The sequence below is a fragment of the Sus scrofa genome, chromosome 14 (assembly GCF_000003025.6).
Source record: "Sus scrofa isolate TJ Tabasco breed Duroc chromosome 14, Sscrofa11.1, whole genome shotgun sequence".
NCBI classification, from domain to species: Eukaryota; Metazoa; Chordata; class Mammalia; order Artiodactyla; family Suidae; genus Sus; species Sus scrofa.
Genome location: NC_010456.5, coordinates 107534379 through 107548518, shown reverse-complemented (window position 1 = coordinate 107548518; position 14140 = coordinate 107534379). Strand labels below are relative to the sequence as shown.

The window sequence follows — 14140 nt, the reverse complement described above, 5'->3', positions numbered from 1 at the left end:
ATAACAAGAAATGTGTAGGATTTGTATGTAGAAAACTTCAAAATTGTACTGAGAACCATCAATGAAGATTTTAATACATAGGTATATCTTACTCTTGGATAGGAAGATGTGCCCCTAGCACTATAACCAAGGTTAAAAGAAAATTTTAACCGGTAAACATATTTGGGACAGGTAATATAGCTAACAAACTTATTCCTGGCTATAGGAAATGCTTTTTTAAACAAGACTACAAGCAAAGAGATACTGGCAAAGGGATCAATGGGCATTTCATCGAAGTGGCCACTAAACTTATTCAAAGATGGTCAGCTACACTCAGAACTTAAGAAATGCCAATACAGGATTTTCCTGGTGCCTAGTAGGTTAAGATCTGCCACTGTCACTGCTGTGGCTCAGGTTATTGCTGTGGTGTGGATTTGATCTTTACGGATCCAGGAATTTCCGTGTGCCACAGGTGTGGCCAAAAAGGAACTGCTAATAAAAACAAAAATGAGATATTTTCATCTGTTATATTTACAAAGATGAAAAAACTCGATAATTATAACCATTGTTGGGAATGGTAAAATACACGTTCATTAGAACATTTTTATTTTTGGCCACACCTGCGACACATGGAAGTTCCCGGGTCAGGTATTGAACCCGTGCCACAGCAGTCACCCGAGCTGCTGCAGTGACAATGCCAGACCCCTTAACCCATTGCACTACAAAGGAATTCTTAGAACATTTTTTGATTCAGAACATTGGGAAATGATTGAAATATATTGTGTTCACATCATTTAGTACCAACAATCCTCCTAAAATCCGTTTGGATATACTGTATTTTAATCTTATAAAAATCATTGCTGATATATTGTGAAATACAAAAAGTAGAATACAAAATTACATATCCATTATGCAGCCAGAATTATGTGTATACAGGAAGGATACCAAAAGGAGATTATTTTTTTGCCATTTTGCTTTTTATATTTTGCGTTCTCTAAATTTTCTATGTTAACCAATCAGAAAAAAAAATTAATAAACAGACACGTCATGTGATCTTGTAAGCATTGTAATGCTAGCATACATTATAATGGTAGCATACTCTACACTCTTTGATATATCTTAGAGATTGTCCACATCAGTTTATATAGAGAAGTACTTTATTCTTTTAAGTGCCATTGTAATAGCAAAATTGTCTTTGATGAATATTTAGGTTGTTTTAGTCTTTTGCTCTTATCGACAATAGTAAAATAAGTAATTTGTGCCTAGAGCATTTCACATGTAACTACTGGTAGGATAAATTCTTAGAAGTGGAATTTTACTGGATTAAAATATTTTTGTATTTGTAGTTTTGATACAAATTGCCAAATTGCCTTTCATGGAATTTGATTTAATCAGACACTTCTGTAAATGATATAGGATAATGCCTACCCCCCAACACTGTCATCAAATTTACAAATTAGGTTAAAACATCTTTTCTTTAGAGATATTTGTATTACTCTTTCTGGAATCTACCTATTCATATCTTTACCTCTTTGTATGTTAAGAAAATTAGCCTTTGCCTAGAGGTTAGTTGCAGATACTTAAACCCATGAGATTATTTGTCTTTCAACTTTGATTATGTTGATTTTTGCCATGCAGAAAAACATTTAAATTTATATAGTTAAAGTTCCCATTGTGGCTCAGCGGAAACGAATCTGACCCCTTGCTCAGTGGGTTAAGGATCTGCCGTTGCCGCGAGCTGAGCTGTGGTGTAGGTTGAAGACGTGCCTCGGATCTGTGGTTACTGTGGCTGTGGTGTAGGGCAGCAGTTGTAGCCCCGATTTGACCCCTAGCCTGGGAACCTCCATATGCCATGGGTGCAGCCCTAAAATAAATAATAAATTTGTATAATTAAATGTTATTGCCATGATTACTTATTTTTATTTTTGAGATGGGGATCAATTTTTTCTTCCAGGAGGCTACGCATTGATGCAACTCAGTTTATTGAATAATCCATGTTTTCCTCTACTGACTTGAGGTGCCACCTTTATCACATATTAAATTCCATATATATTTTGGCTTATTTTGAGGATTTCTATTCTGTTTCATTGAATTATCTGTCAAGTCGTCTGCCAGTATCATGTTTTATTTATTGCAGTTTATTATGTATTTTAATATGTCAGAGAGCTCTTTCATTATCCTTTTTAAGAATTCTCCTGGTAATTCTTTTTTTGTTTTGTCTTTTTGTCTCTTTAGGGCCATGCCTGCGGCATATGGAGGTTCCCAGGCTAGAGGTCTAATCGGAGCTACAGCTGCTGGCCTACCTCACAGGCACAGCCATGCCAGATCCAAGCTGCATCTTCAACCTACATCACAGCTCAGAACAACGCTGGATCCTTAACCCACTGATCAAGGCCAGGGATCGAACCTGGAACTTCAGGATTCCTACTCAGATTCATTTCCTCTGCGCCACGACAGGAACTTCGAAAACTATTTTAATTATGTATCCAGACTCAATTCGCTTGTTCTCTGTAATAGTTTTTCAGTTGATCATCTTGGCGTTTTTAGGTGTACAATCGTATTTGCAAATAGTGCTGATTTTACCTCCTAATTTTTAAACTCTTTCTTTTGTCTGGCTGTATTGCATGCATGTATGTTATCAGTTTCTTTTTCTTTTATAATTCATTAATTTATGCTTTTATCTTATTTCTTCTGTTTTTGTTTGGTTTGTTATTTCTCATAGTTTTTCAATTGGATGTTAATTTTCCTCTGTGTACTGTTTTAGCTTTTTTCTGGAGTTCCTGGTATGTATTTTCATGACAGTGATTTTCTAGATACTCTGATGCTTCGGCTTGGATTTCTTATTTAATCCAAGAATTCTTTGAGATTGTTTTGGAAGGGGTCTTATTATGTATTTTTTGTGCATTGCACTTTCAAGAGAATATGTTTTCTACAATAATTCTTTTTGCAATTGATTTTCTTTGTGGATTGATAATTTCTTTGTGCAAGTTCACATTAGAGCTTAATATTATCAATGAAAACTTAGATGTAGTTAATTATTAGTACACTATTTACTTGTGCACAAGGAAAACCCAGTAAAGGATTAATTTCATCTAGTGAAGGCAAAAATGGGAATTTTTTTTTTGCACTTTGCAGACCATGGATTTTGTTTTTGGGGGGGGTGAGCTGCAGATTAACTGGCACACAGCAAAGAGGCCAGTCAAGGTATTATGATCTTAGGCACCTAGATGAGTCAAAAAAAAGAAAGCAGTCTCAATTGTCTAAGGCCTCTGTGGAAGACTGTGAGATTTTGCTGTTCGTGTCTTTTTTTTTTTTTTTTTTTTTTTTTTTTTTTTGTCTTTTTAGGGCCTCACACAAAGCATATAGAAGTTCCCAGGCTAGGGGTCCAATTGGAGCTGTAGCTGCTGGCCTATGCCACAGCAACACCGATCCAAGGCATGTCTGCGACCTACACAGCTCACAGCAATGCTGGATCCTAACCCGCTGAGCAAGGCCAGGGATCGAACCTGCATCCTCATGGATGCTAGTCAGGTTCGTTAACCACTGAGCCATGAGAGAACTCCTAAAACCTTCTCTTCTTTTGATCCTTGCTAGTGTCCTTTGTTATCCATCCATCTTAGTTATGCCAGGTCTATACCCTTTCCCCTCTGAGTTTCTTCTTAGATGTCAATTAAATCTACTGTAATATGTTATTAAGATTTTCTGTATCTTATTTTTTAAATTACTGGTCTCTCATGGACTAAGGTGAATTAGTTTCATACTACCTGTGCTTTTATTTTTTCTTGTACATTCTGTAGTTTTTACCTAATATTGTTGCAAGGTTATTTGGTCCACAGATATTCTTTTTCTCTAGTTCATTTATTAATTTGATGTATTTGGTCTTAGTTGTCTCATATTATTTTGTCATACGTACTTATACCTTTTAAAAATATTTTACTATATAGACTGCTTGCTTTGTTTTCTGCATTTCTTTTGAAATTGGGAAGGTTCATATTTTTGTTCCCAGTTATTTACATTTGTAATGCCTTGATTGTACAGTACCCTCAATTCTCTATTAATTTAGCTAGACTTCCAATATCTGTCATTCTTGTCTCTAAGTAATGTTAGATTGATAAGCTAGACTTCATTAAAATTAAAAATTTCTGCTCTGCAAAAGACAATGTCAAGAGACTGAGAAGACAAGTCACAGACTGGGGAAAAATATTTGCAAAATACATCTAATAAAGGACTATTCATTCTCCAGAATATTCCACAACCAACCTGATTAATAAATGGCCTATAAAAGATCAGTGGTTGCCGGCAGGTAGGGGTGGGAGTGGAGAAGGATGAATAGGTAGAGCACAGAGGACTTTTAACTCTGAAAATACATAATGGATAGATGCCGTTATACATTTACAGTAGTATGCCATTACATCTTTATACATTTATAATGGTGGTAGAGAATGCACACCACCGAGAGTGAACCATATGTAGACTATGGTGACTATGTCTCAGTGTAAGTTCATCACTTGTAACAAATGTATCACTCTGGTGGGGTATGTTAATAATGGGGAAGGTTGTACATGTGTAGGGGCAGGGAGAAATCTCTGTACCTTCCTCTCAGTTTTGCTGTGAACCCAAAACTGCTCTAAAAAAAAAAAAAGCTATGAAGAATTTTAATTGGAAAAAAAAGGGGCAGTGGGGTTAGGGGTAGGGTAGCAGGTATCCTTCTCATAGGAAGTAGGAGCCTAGTCTTGATGCTTTCAACTGACTACTTGTCAATTTTTTTGTTTTAATATAAAAGATTTTCAAATGAAGGTTGAGTTCCTCTTATGGCTCAGCAGGTTAAGGATGTGGCGTTGTCACTGCTGAGGCTCAGGTCTGCTGTCACAAAGGTTTGATCTCTGGCCTGGGAACATCCACATGCCATGGCACAGGCAAAAAGAAAAAAATAAAAAAATCAGAAAATAAAATCAAAGTTGAGTGATCCCTTCATATAATTTTAAACTCAGTTCTGGAATGTAACCATTCTGTTTCAGATGTGCCAGTCCTGTCAAGCTAAATGTATGCTACTTGAGGCCAGGGAGGTAAGTCTATCACTATGTGCTTATTAAAAACGCTAGTTATTGATAAATATAAACATATCACATGGAGCTCAGAATCACCTCAATGTAAAGTTTGGAATGCCTCTTTCTTAAATTCAACCTTAAAGAATGACATATATATTAACCAATTCTCCTGAGGGCTGTTGCTAAACTCTGGCATGTGGCAATATATAAAACTAATTTAAAAATACTAATTTTAAGGGGTATTCCTAACCCTTGTATACAAACCTTTAAAATTTTTACTCTTCAAATTTTATCTGCTAAATTTTAAGTAGCAAATGATATTTATACTTAAGTGAACAGACCATTGTCACTCATTGCTGACCCTGTTCCCTCTGACACCCTTGACTATTTTGTGTCCCTACTTTTGAGATTAGACTTCACATTTTCTGCAGCTTGCATTATTGTTTAATAAATTATAAGCTGCAATTGCTAACATACTAACAATTGACTTTAAGCTCAAGAGGCCAAGAAGGCAATGTCGAATATACTTTTGTGAGCTTTGGTGCTCAGTGTGGAAGACGTAATGAATGGACAAATGTTTCCCACCACTATGGTTATATTCTCCACCCAGATGGCTTTTACTTAGTTGGTGTAAATGATTCAAAGTCTAACTCACATGATGACATGGCTTAATGAAGCTGCAAATGTACATCAAACTTATATTTAAAACAAAACACCAATACCATTTTACTGAAAACTAGTTTTATTTTAAAATTAAGTGCATAGCACTCATCTAACTCCATTGGTGTAGACTTTAGCACCATACTCGCTATTTGCAATTAATGTCTTAACACAGATACATTTTGGTTTGCAGTCTGTACTTGAGTAGTGTTTAATGGACTTTGGTAAAGCCCGTTACACATACCATTAATTTCTTCACAGTACACATTTAATGATGGTCCGGTAATCTCAAAAAACAAAAACAAAAACCTACCTTAAAGACTAATCAATAAATTAAACAAAACAAAACCCACACAACTCCCCCCACCCTTCCCCCAAAGCTAGCAGTTGTGAGTTGTGTTTATATTGAAACCTAATGTTTTAAAAATAGTTCTGGTTCTCCAACCACCCCATCCCATCCCACTCTGGGTATGCAGCAATAGGAACCAATTATTTATTTTATTCTACCCCCCCAAAAAAAATTAATCCAGTGTTCTTTAGCTTTTTTAAATATAAACTGGGAAAGTGTTATTATAAGCTTTTTAAAAGGCATATTCTTCTATAACAAGAATGACATTTAAACCAGTCAGTAAAAGCATTTGACAAGACATTAAATTACCATAGGCACCAGTTGTTGTTTCAAGTTGGGATCTCTATCCCAATATCTTACATTCATAGTATTATTGAGGTAGTTAAAATACTGAAAATTTGACTCCAGGTTGCTAAGTTCTGAATGTGAATGTGAAAGATATATTCTCTTTTGAACCCACTTTCCCCCAAATAATTCAAGTTCTCTTGAGGTAAGAACTACCAAAATCTAATTAGCAGCCTTCTATAGAGAAAGTGATGATACTTGCAGAAAACATTTTTCATGCTTGAAAACTACTGTGAGTGTTCTTACCTGAGTGGTTTTGCATTTTATCTACCAGGCTAATAAATCCACATCATGCCCTATGTACTCTAATTATAAAAGTAACCTTTCTTTTAAGGAAAGGAGATCCTCTAAGAATTCATGCTGGCAGAAGCCACCCACCCACATCCGTCTACTGGAGCCATCTGGATCCATCCATCACTACACTGAATCCCTTCCCTTCCTAATAAAAGCCATTGGCTTGATAACTGACACTCCTGCTGCATACCCACAACATCTTTATAAGAAGTTTGTCTTCAATGCATATTGTGGCAGTCACATACCTGCCAGGCAGTTTCCCTTCTATTCAAGTGCTATCTTTAAAAAAACACAAACAAAAAGACACACCTTACTAATTTTTTAAATCAGAAAGCTTCCCTCCACCAAAACCTCTCTTCTCCCACAGATAAGAGCACAATGTATACAGTTTCAGTTATTACAATGATTTTTTTTTGTTTTTTACTTTTTCAGTTTATTCCCTCCAAACTCTTTACCCCAAAATTGCCCTTGCTGTAACAACTTATTGCTTTTTTCACTCATTACCAGTACAGTGAAGTATCCCAGGGTAGTTCTGGGGCCAATCTAATGAAGTCACCTTTGCCTGCTTACAACGACTAGTTGGATTCAAAGGTTGCCTCTAAAACCTATCTTCCATGTAACAAAGTGCTGCTCTAGCACAACCTGAGAACTACCCTGGCCACGTTCCACTTCAAAATAAACTTACAGGACTTTATTCTAGTACTGACATTTTATGGTTATGTCTTCCCTTGAAAAAAACTTTAGAGTAATATCAAGTCTGAGTATAAGCCACTGATTGCACTGAGAAATGCAAAATCTATGTATGTATTATGAATGATAGGAACCACCACTTCATTCATTTTAGGCTACAATTATGTTCTCCTTTGAAAACACATTCTAGCAGGAGTATTTTAACCTGTTGTTAAGGTAGTTCAGACTATAACATTCCCAAAGCATGTTGCATTACAGTTGTGTTTCCAAGTAGTACAAATTCCCTGAGTTAAATGTGTTTTAATTCTAAAGATTTGAGGTTGACTGCTTAGGGAAAAAACAACAAATATTTATGACCATGATTTTAAGAGATCTACTCCACCCTTAATTTTAATACATAAATCCAGATACCTATACTAACTGTTATAGTACATTATAGAGAATATCTAAAAAAAAATTTTTTTTTAACTGCACAGACTGGTATAGCACAATTCATGACTTTAAACTTAATCAAAAATTCATTTGTAGATCAAAAATATAACTCAAAACTGCAGAATAAAAAAAGAGGATCTCTTCAAAAATTAATACTGTAACTTTCCTTCATAAAAAGACTGTTTGGCAAGTCCACAGATAAACACTAGTCTCTGACATATAAGCCAGCATTAGGCCCAGAGTCTACCACAGATCAAATCTTGAAACAGCAAATTGGAGTCTGTCCAAATTTTCTGTTGCATTGAATATTTCTGAAATATTTGGACCGTCAGTTGAGGCTTTAAAATTTGTGTCAGATAGGGATTTAACAGGATTTGACATACACACTGTTGAAGTGTTTGCAGTGTTAGCTTAGTCCTCCTAGATATTCATGGTGTGTTGGAAGGGACAGTCTTCCTGGTGCTGGTATCTGAAGAGTTCTGATGCAATTTGGATCCCTTTCCTTTTGAAGAGAAGTTTACAAAAAGTTTGCCCCGGAATTTGAAGTCACAAACAGTCTCGGTCAGGTCTTACCTTCTCATAAAATTACCTTTCAGACGAGATCAGGCGTATTCAGGGTGGTATGGCCATAGACAAAATCACCTTTCAAAGCATGGAGTAATGCAAGGGTAATGTTCATTTATCTGATAACTCCGGTTATAAGAAACATTCAGACAGGGCTTAACTTCTACTGGTATTGCCAGTGACATCCCAACACCAGTCTGCACGTGCCCAAGGCCCTGAACACTAGTTTGAAAGCCAGCAGGACATGTCTGTAGTGTGTAAGATGAGGTGTGTGTGGTAGATACAATCTGCTGACAGCTTGGTTGTTCTGATACAGGATGGCGATACTGCAGTGAGGTCTGATGAGTCTGATGGAGATACTGAGGTTGCTGAAAGTGAACTGCCCGAGAGGGCTGGGAGGCTGTCTGGAATACACTTAGTTGTGCTGGCTGAGGTCCTGCCTGTCCTCTCTGTTTGTTTGCTTCTTTCACATCATTATCATGAGCGCTACACCATGGAGAGAAAGGAAACTGTCAATAATGTTACTTGAGAAACAAGAAAGTCGTGCATCACCCCCAAATCCTTAACAGCTGATTCCTTGGATTGCCTGGGTAGCACTCACTGCAACTATAATCTCAACAACAGAAAAATCTCTCTCTTCCCCTTCTAAGAACGCCTTCCCTTGATACAAACCTTGGGAACTGACTGCTGGTGACTCTGAGGACTATTTTCAGGTTGGGAGCTACTGTTCACAATAAGCACTTAAATATGACTGTGACTTTGGTGACATCCTGGTTGGCCCCACAATTCAAAGATGGGGAAATGGGGAATGGGGCCTAGATTTGCCTGGATGATCTCAGACTTATTATAGGCCCACACAAGAACAGCTCCTTTCTTTATTATGTACCAGATTCATACTAGCAATGACAACCTCTACCTGGGTAACAGCCAAAAGGAAGTCCCCTTTCACTGAATACTGCTCATACAGGGGCCTGCTCATGGTAGCAGGAAGCTGTCAGAGCAAGTATCCTAAAAGTGCTGGGACTTGGAGAAATTGTTCCCAGGGCCCCTTATACATGAAGAATGTTAATAAGAAATTACAAACCCAAAAACAAAGTTGCTTACATCAATAGCCGTTCAATGCACTGCACTAAGAAATCCCAGGAGTAAGCAGTAAGACGATGCAGTCTTGTAGGCCATGTTGGAGAAAGACGAAGTATAATCCTTGAAGAAGCCACACAAGCTGCAGCTACTAAAGAAGGTGCATAATTTAGAAAGGCATAATCTGTGGAGACATCAAAAATGAACCTAAGCAACAGAATACATGAGTCACAAGCCTACAAGGCACTTACTGGCATCCACAACGACTCACCTTGCAAAGATACTTCCAGGAAGTAATCTGCATACTTGGCCATGTAGAGTTTAGTTTTTTCCAAGCAAATCATTGGCCAGCCATCATGGAGATCTGTTTCATGTACTGCTTCGGAGAGATAATACTCAATGAAATGGGCAGCTGTTGGAAGGCAGAGGTTCCACTGAAAGGTTTCTAGTAATAATAGTTCCATATGCAGCAAATTTTGTTTTGTTAATACTAGATTCATATTAGTCATACAGCCCAGGCTGTTGAGCTGCTCCAGCTTAGGCACACTATCTTCTTTTTCTTCAAATTTACCTTATAAGCAAAGGGGAAATAAGAGCAAGAAAGAGAAAAATGTTAAGCAGGTGATCATTATAAGTCTAGTCACTTAACTGGGATCTGTTGTTTTAATGCAAAGATTTAGACCCCAAAACATTCTTTCCTCTACTTTGGGCAGATACAATTGTACCAGAACTCTGTGGTTTTCATATTTTCATGTTTCCTTTCCCAGTGCCTCTGTTCCCCCACCCTTCACCATCCTCTAAAAAAAATGGAACATGTAAACATTTTGATCTATGTCCTATTTTGTAATGAAAATGGTCCTGTGTGCCAGTGAAAACTAATTCCCTCATATTTCACCAGCTGTATCTTTTCAGGAAATTTCTTTTGGGGGGGCAAGTGCTAATTGGTAGAATAAAGTTATTTTAGAACAGAAGAAAGTTTAAAGAGTTTAATGTCAGAGTTATCTGAAATCAAAAAATAGCTAAGCTTCAAGTGTTTCAGCGTATTTTCAGCATAATCACAATTCCAGAGAGATACAGATTAGACGAAAAAAAAAAAGAGTGAATATCTAACATGAGCGTTCTTATTATACAAAAATCTCTATTACTCCTCTTCTAAATTCAAAGCAAAAACCCATCCAAGTCTGTTATGAAAAAAAGGGGGAGGACTCTAAAATATACCAACAACTTATACAATTCAACAGCAAAAAAGCCAACAACCCAACTGAAAAATGGGCAAAAGACTTGAATAGACATTTCTCCAAAGAAGATATACAGATGGCCAACAAGCACATGAAAAAATGCTCAACATCACTGATTATTAGAGAAATGCAAATCAAAACTATGAAGTACCACCTCACACCAGTCAGAATGGCCATCATTAATAAGTCCACAAATAACAAATGCTGGAAAGGGTGTGGAGAAAAGGGAACCCTCCTGCTCTGTTGGTGGGAGTGTAAATTGGTACAACCACTGTGGAAAACAGTATGTACCTTAGGAAACTAAATATAGAACTACCATATGATCCAGCAATCCCACTCTTGGGCATATATTTGGACAAAGCTTTCCTTGAAAAAGACACATGCACCCACATGTTCACTGCAGCACTGTTCACAATAGCCAAGACATGGAAACAACCTAAATGTCCACTGACAGATGAATGGATTAAGAAGATGTGGTATATCTACACAATGGAACACTACTAAGCCATAAAAAAGAACAAAATAATGCCATTTGCAGCAACATGGATGGAACTAGAGACTCTCATACTAAGTGAAGTCAGTCAGAAAGAGAAAAATACCATATGACATCACTTATATCTGGAATCTAAAATATGGCACAAATGAACCTTTCCACAGAAAAGAAAATCATGGACATGGAGAACAGACTTGTGGTTGCCAAGGGTGGCGGGGGGGCGGGGAGTGGGATAGACTGGGAATTTGGGGTTAACAGATGCAAACTTTTGCCTTTGGAATGGATAAGCAATGAGAGCCTGCTGTATAGTACTAGGAATTATATCTAGTCACTTAGGATGGAGAATGATAACGTGAGAACAAGGAATGTATAGTGTATGTGTGACTGGATCACCCTGCTGTATAGGAGAAAACTGACAGAACACTGTAAACCAGCTATAATGGAAAAAATAAAAATCATTAAAAAAGAAAAAAAGGGGGAGGATATTTTATAACTACTTTTATATTCCCTTAAAGCAGAACAGGAGTAAGACCTGCTGGCTCAAATTCATTGTTTGAAGGCATTAATTTCTTTTCAGGAAATACTCATCCATATGTATAGCTGAGGAATAAAATGCCCTCCCTCTCTAGCCCCCAAATGCTTTTTCTATAGAATATGTACATCTCCATATTTTAATTTCCAAGCAAGCATTTTCCTATATATAAATCATTCATTTTAGGTATTTCTAAAATTTCTGGCTGGAGAAAATTAAAAATCAAGTATCATTATGATTTTCCAAGTGTAGCAATAGAACCAGAGTTGTCTTCAAGTGTCTTTGGGTCTTTGTTCCATATTAGTCCACAGAAGAAGGAAATTGAAGCTTTCTACCTCCAAGCATTTTGTTCTACTTTATATTATGGTATAAAGTAGTCATGTTATGTTGTAATTATTGTAGATTTTATATAATAGCTTTTACATTTATACTTGTTCAAAATTACAGTTGTTAGAATATGTTATATATTACTATGTAAAAATTTGTTATGCTACTTTGATAAGATTTCCAAAGAAACTACATATATTGAAATAGTTAACACTTTATTTTATCCATTTAAAAACCTTTTTTTGTAGAAGAGCTTTAAAGACTCCTAAGTCAGAGGAAACCAAACAAGTTTCCCTGTGAAGTTTCTCTTCCAGGAGGAATGGGTTTACCCCACACACCGAAGTTACAACAACACACAGTAGTGGCCAGAATCACAGCCCAGATGTTTGGTGTATTGAAGCCAGGGAGGCTTGTTCCAATCAGCCTGCCTTAGGAGCTGGGGAAAAAGCACTGCTAACCACCCTGGTCTTTGCTTAGGGAACTAGGGAAGAAGGTTTTGTCTCCTAGGCTAAGAGACCCTAAGCTCATGACTTTAAGAAGAGCCTAGGCCCAGAGGAGTTTAGAATTTCACTCCTGCTCCAGAAATTTGAACTTCTGTGGATTTAAACCACTCTTAACTAAATATTGTTGCATGTATGCGTCGACCCAAAAAACTCACATAATCCAGATTTGTCTAGAAGGTCCTTCCCAATTGGAATCACATAAAATGAATTTCACAAGGTTTGCAATGGTATTTATTAGCACAGCTGAAAGCATTAAAGTTGTTTTAATGAGTCATCCAGCATCACCACTTCATACAGATATAGGAGAACTCAATGTTCTCAGTATAACAAATGGAATTTTTCAGGAGAATGACCTAGGAATTGTAGTTTGGTCCCTCTGGATGACTCATTAAAGCTTTCAAAGCACTCTGCTATTTGTGTAGCAGCAGCAATACTGACAGTATACTTCAAAGGAATATTTAAAAATTAATGGGTTTATTTATATCATACTTGAGGTTCCTTTGAAGAAATTAATATACCACAATTCACTATTTAATACAAGGATCAAGAATATTTCATATTATCTCCTTGAAACTCTCAACACAGAAAACAAAATTGTATATGACTAATTTCACAGCTCAAGAAACCAAGGTAGCAAAGCGGGCCAATTCATTTAAGGTCAGTTAGGTTGAGCCAAACAAAAAGTGGAAGCCAAAAGGAAGATTTATGTTTAAATTCCCAAATGTGTGCTTCTAGACCTAAGTACTGAACCAGTTAATATGCGGTCAACAAATACCAGAATAGATAGACTTCTATATTATTAAGCATCCATGGGGTTTCTATATTTATAAAGTGCCTGGCTATTACAAGTGTGAAAGCCTTTGCATCTTGGTTTGCAAAGTTAAAAATAACCTGTATACTGCATAAATAACATAATTTGGGATTTTAATTCAGGTTTAAGTTTTTCTGAAACTTTGCATTATATATAGTGACGCAAATATTCAGACACAAGCATATTAAAGAATTCCAAAATGTGTGACAGTGTGAATGAGTACCTGCATTCATATCTAGTTTTTATTGTGTTGAATGCTATGTGCATGACTATTTTAAATCTACTTATCCGTAATACCACACACACATCACAAAGATCAGTTTCTTCAATTGAAAGGAAATACCAGAAGCCATGTGATTATATTGATAAAGGCCCCAAACAGGAAAATAAGGGCACAGGAAATCCACATCTGCTTCCCAGTAAATAAAGAATTAGGGGCGACAGAAACAAAACATCAGGTTGTCTTTCCTTTATAGGAAATACTCAGATCAGCCACAGAAACCAGCACATTTTCAAAGGCAGCAGTGAATGGTATGTGGTTGTAGGGCATGGATCAGATGTCGCTTTGAGCTCTGCCAACCCACATCCTAGTCTTTTATTACTGAATAGGAAAAAAAGTCATCCTTAATATTTACTAAGAACTCTCACAAATTTATAAGAATATCAATTTAATAGAAAAATTGGTAAGGAACCAAAAGAGAGAATTCATAGGAAAAAAAAGGTTCTAATCTCACTAAAAAAGTGAGATGTAAGTAAAACCATCTTTGAAATATAATTTTTCACCCATCAAACAGT

At 36.5% G+C, this 14140-nt stretch overlaps 1 protein-coding gene and 1 long non-coding RNA gene across 9 annotated transcripts in view; one reads left to right on the top strand and one right to left on the bottom strand.

Annotated features, from left to right (window-relative positions):
- The window catches only part of LOC110256636, a 22339-nt gene extending 16344 nt beyond the window's left edge, over positions 1–5995 (top strand). Inside the window, exon 3 of one of the 2 annotated variants that reach the window (XR_002338419.1) lies at positions 4998–5995. This is a non-coding gene — a long non-coding RNA (uncharacterized LOC110256636). Of the gene's footprint in view, positions 1–2214; positions 2273–4997 lie in introns of those variants that run through there. The other variant, XR_002338418.1, reaches the window with a different exon arrangement.
- The window catches only part of CCNJ (cyclin J), a 24105-nt gene continuing 15716 nt past the window's right edge, over positions 5752–14140 (bottom strand). For 3 of the 7 annotated variants that reach the window (XM_021072646.1, XM_021072647.1, XM_005671361.3), the window contains 3 exons: positions 9713–10012; positions 9466–9625; positions 6825–8847 (listed from right to left, as the gene is read on the bottom strand). In XM_021072646.1, coding sequence (XP_020928305.1) covers positions 8436–8847; positions 9466–9625; positions 9713–10012 — 872 coding nt within the window. In that variant the 3' untranslated portion in view covers positions 6825–8435. Of the gene's footprint in view, positions 8848–9465; positions 9626–9712; positions 10013–14140 lie in introns of all 7 variants that reach the window. The other 4 variants (XM_021072648.1, XM_021072650.1, XM_001928033.5 and 1 more) reach the window with 3 other exon arrangements.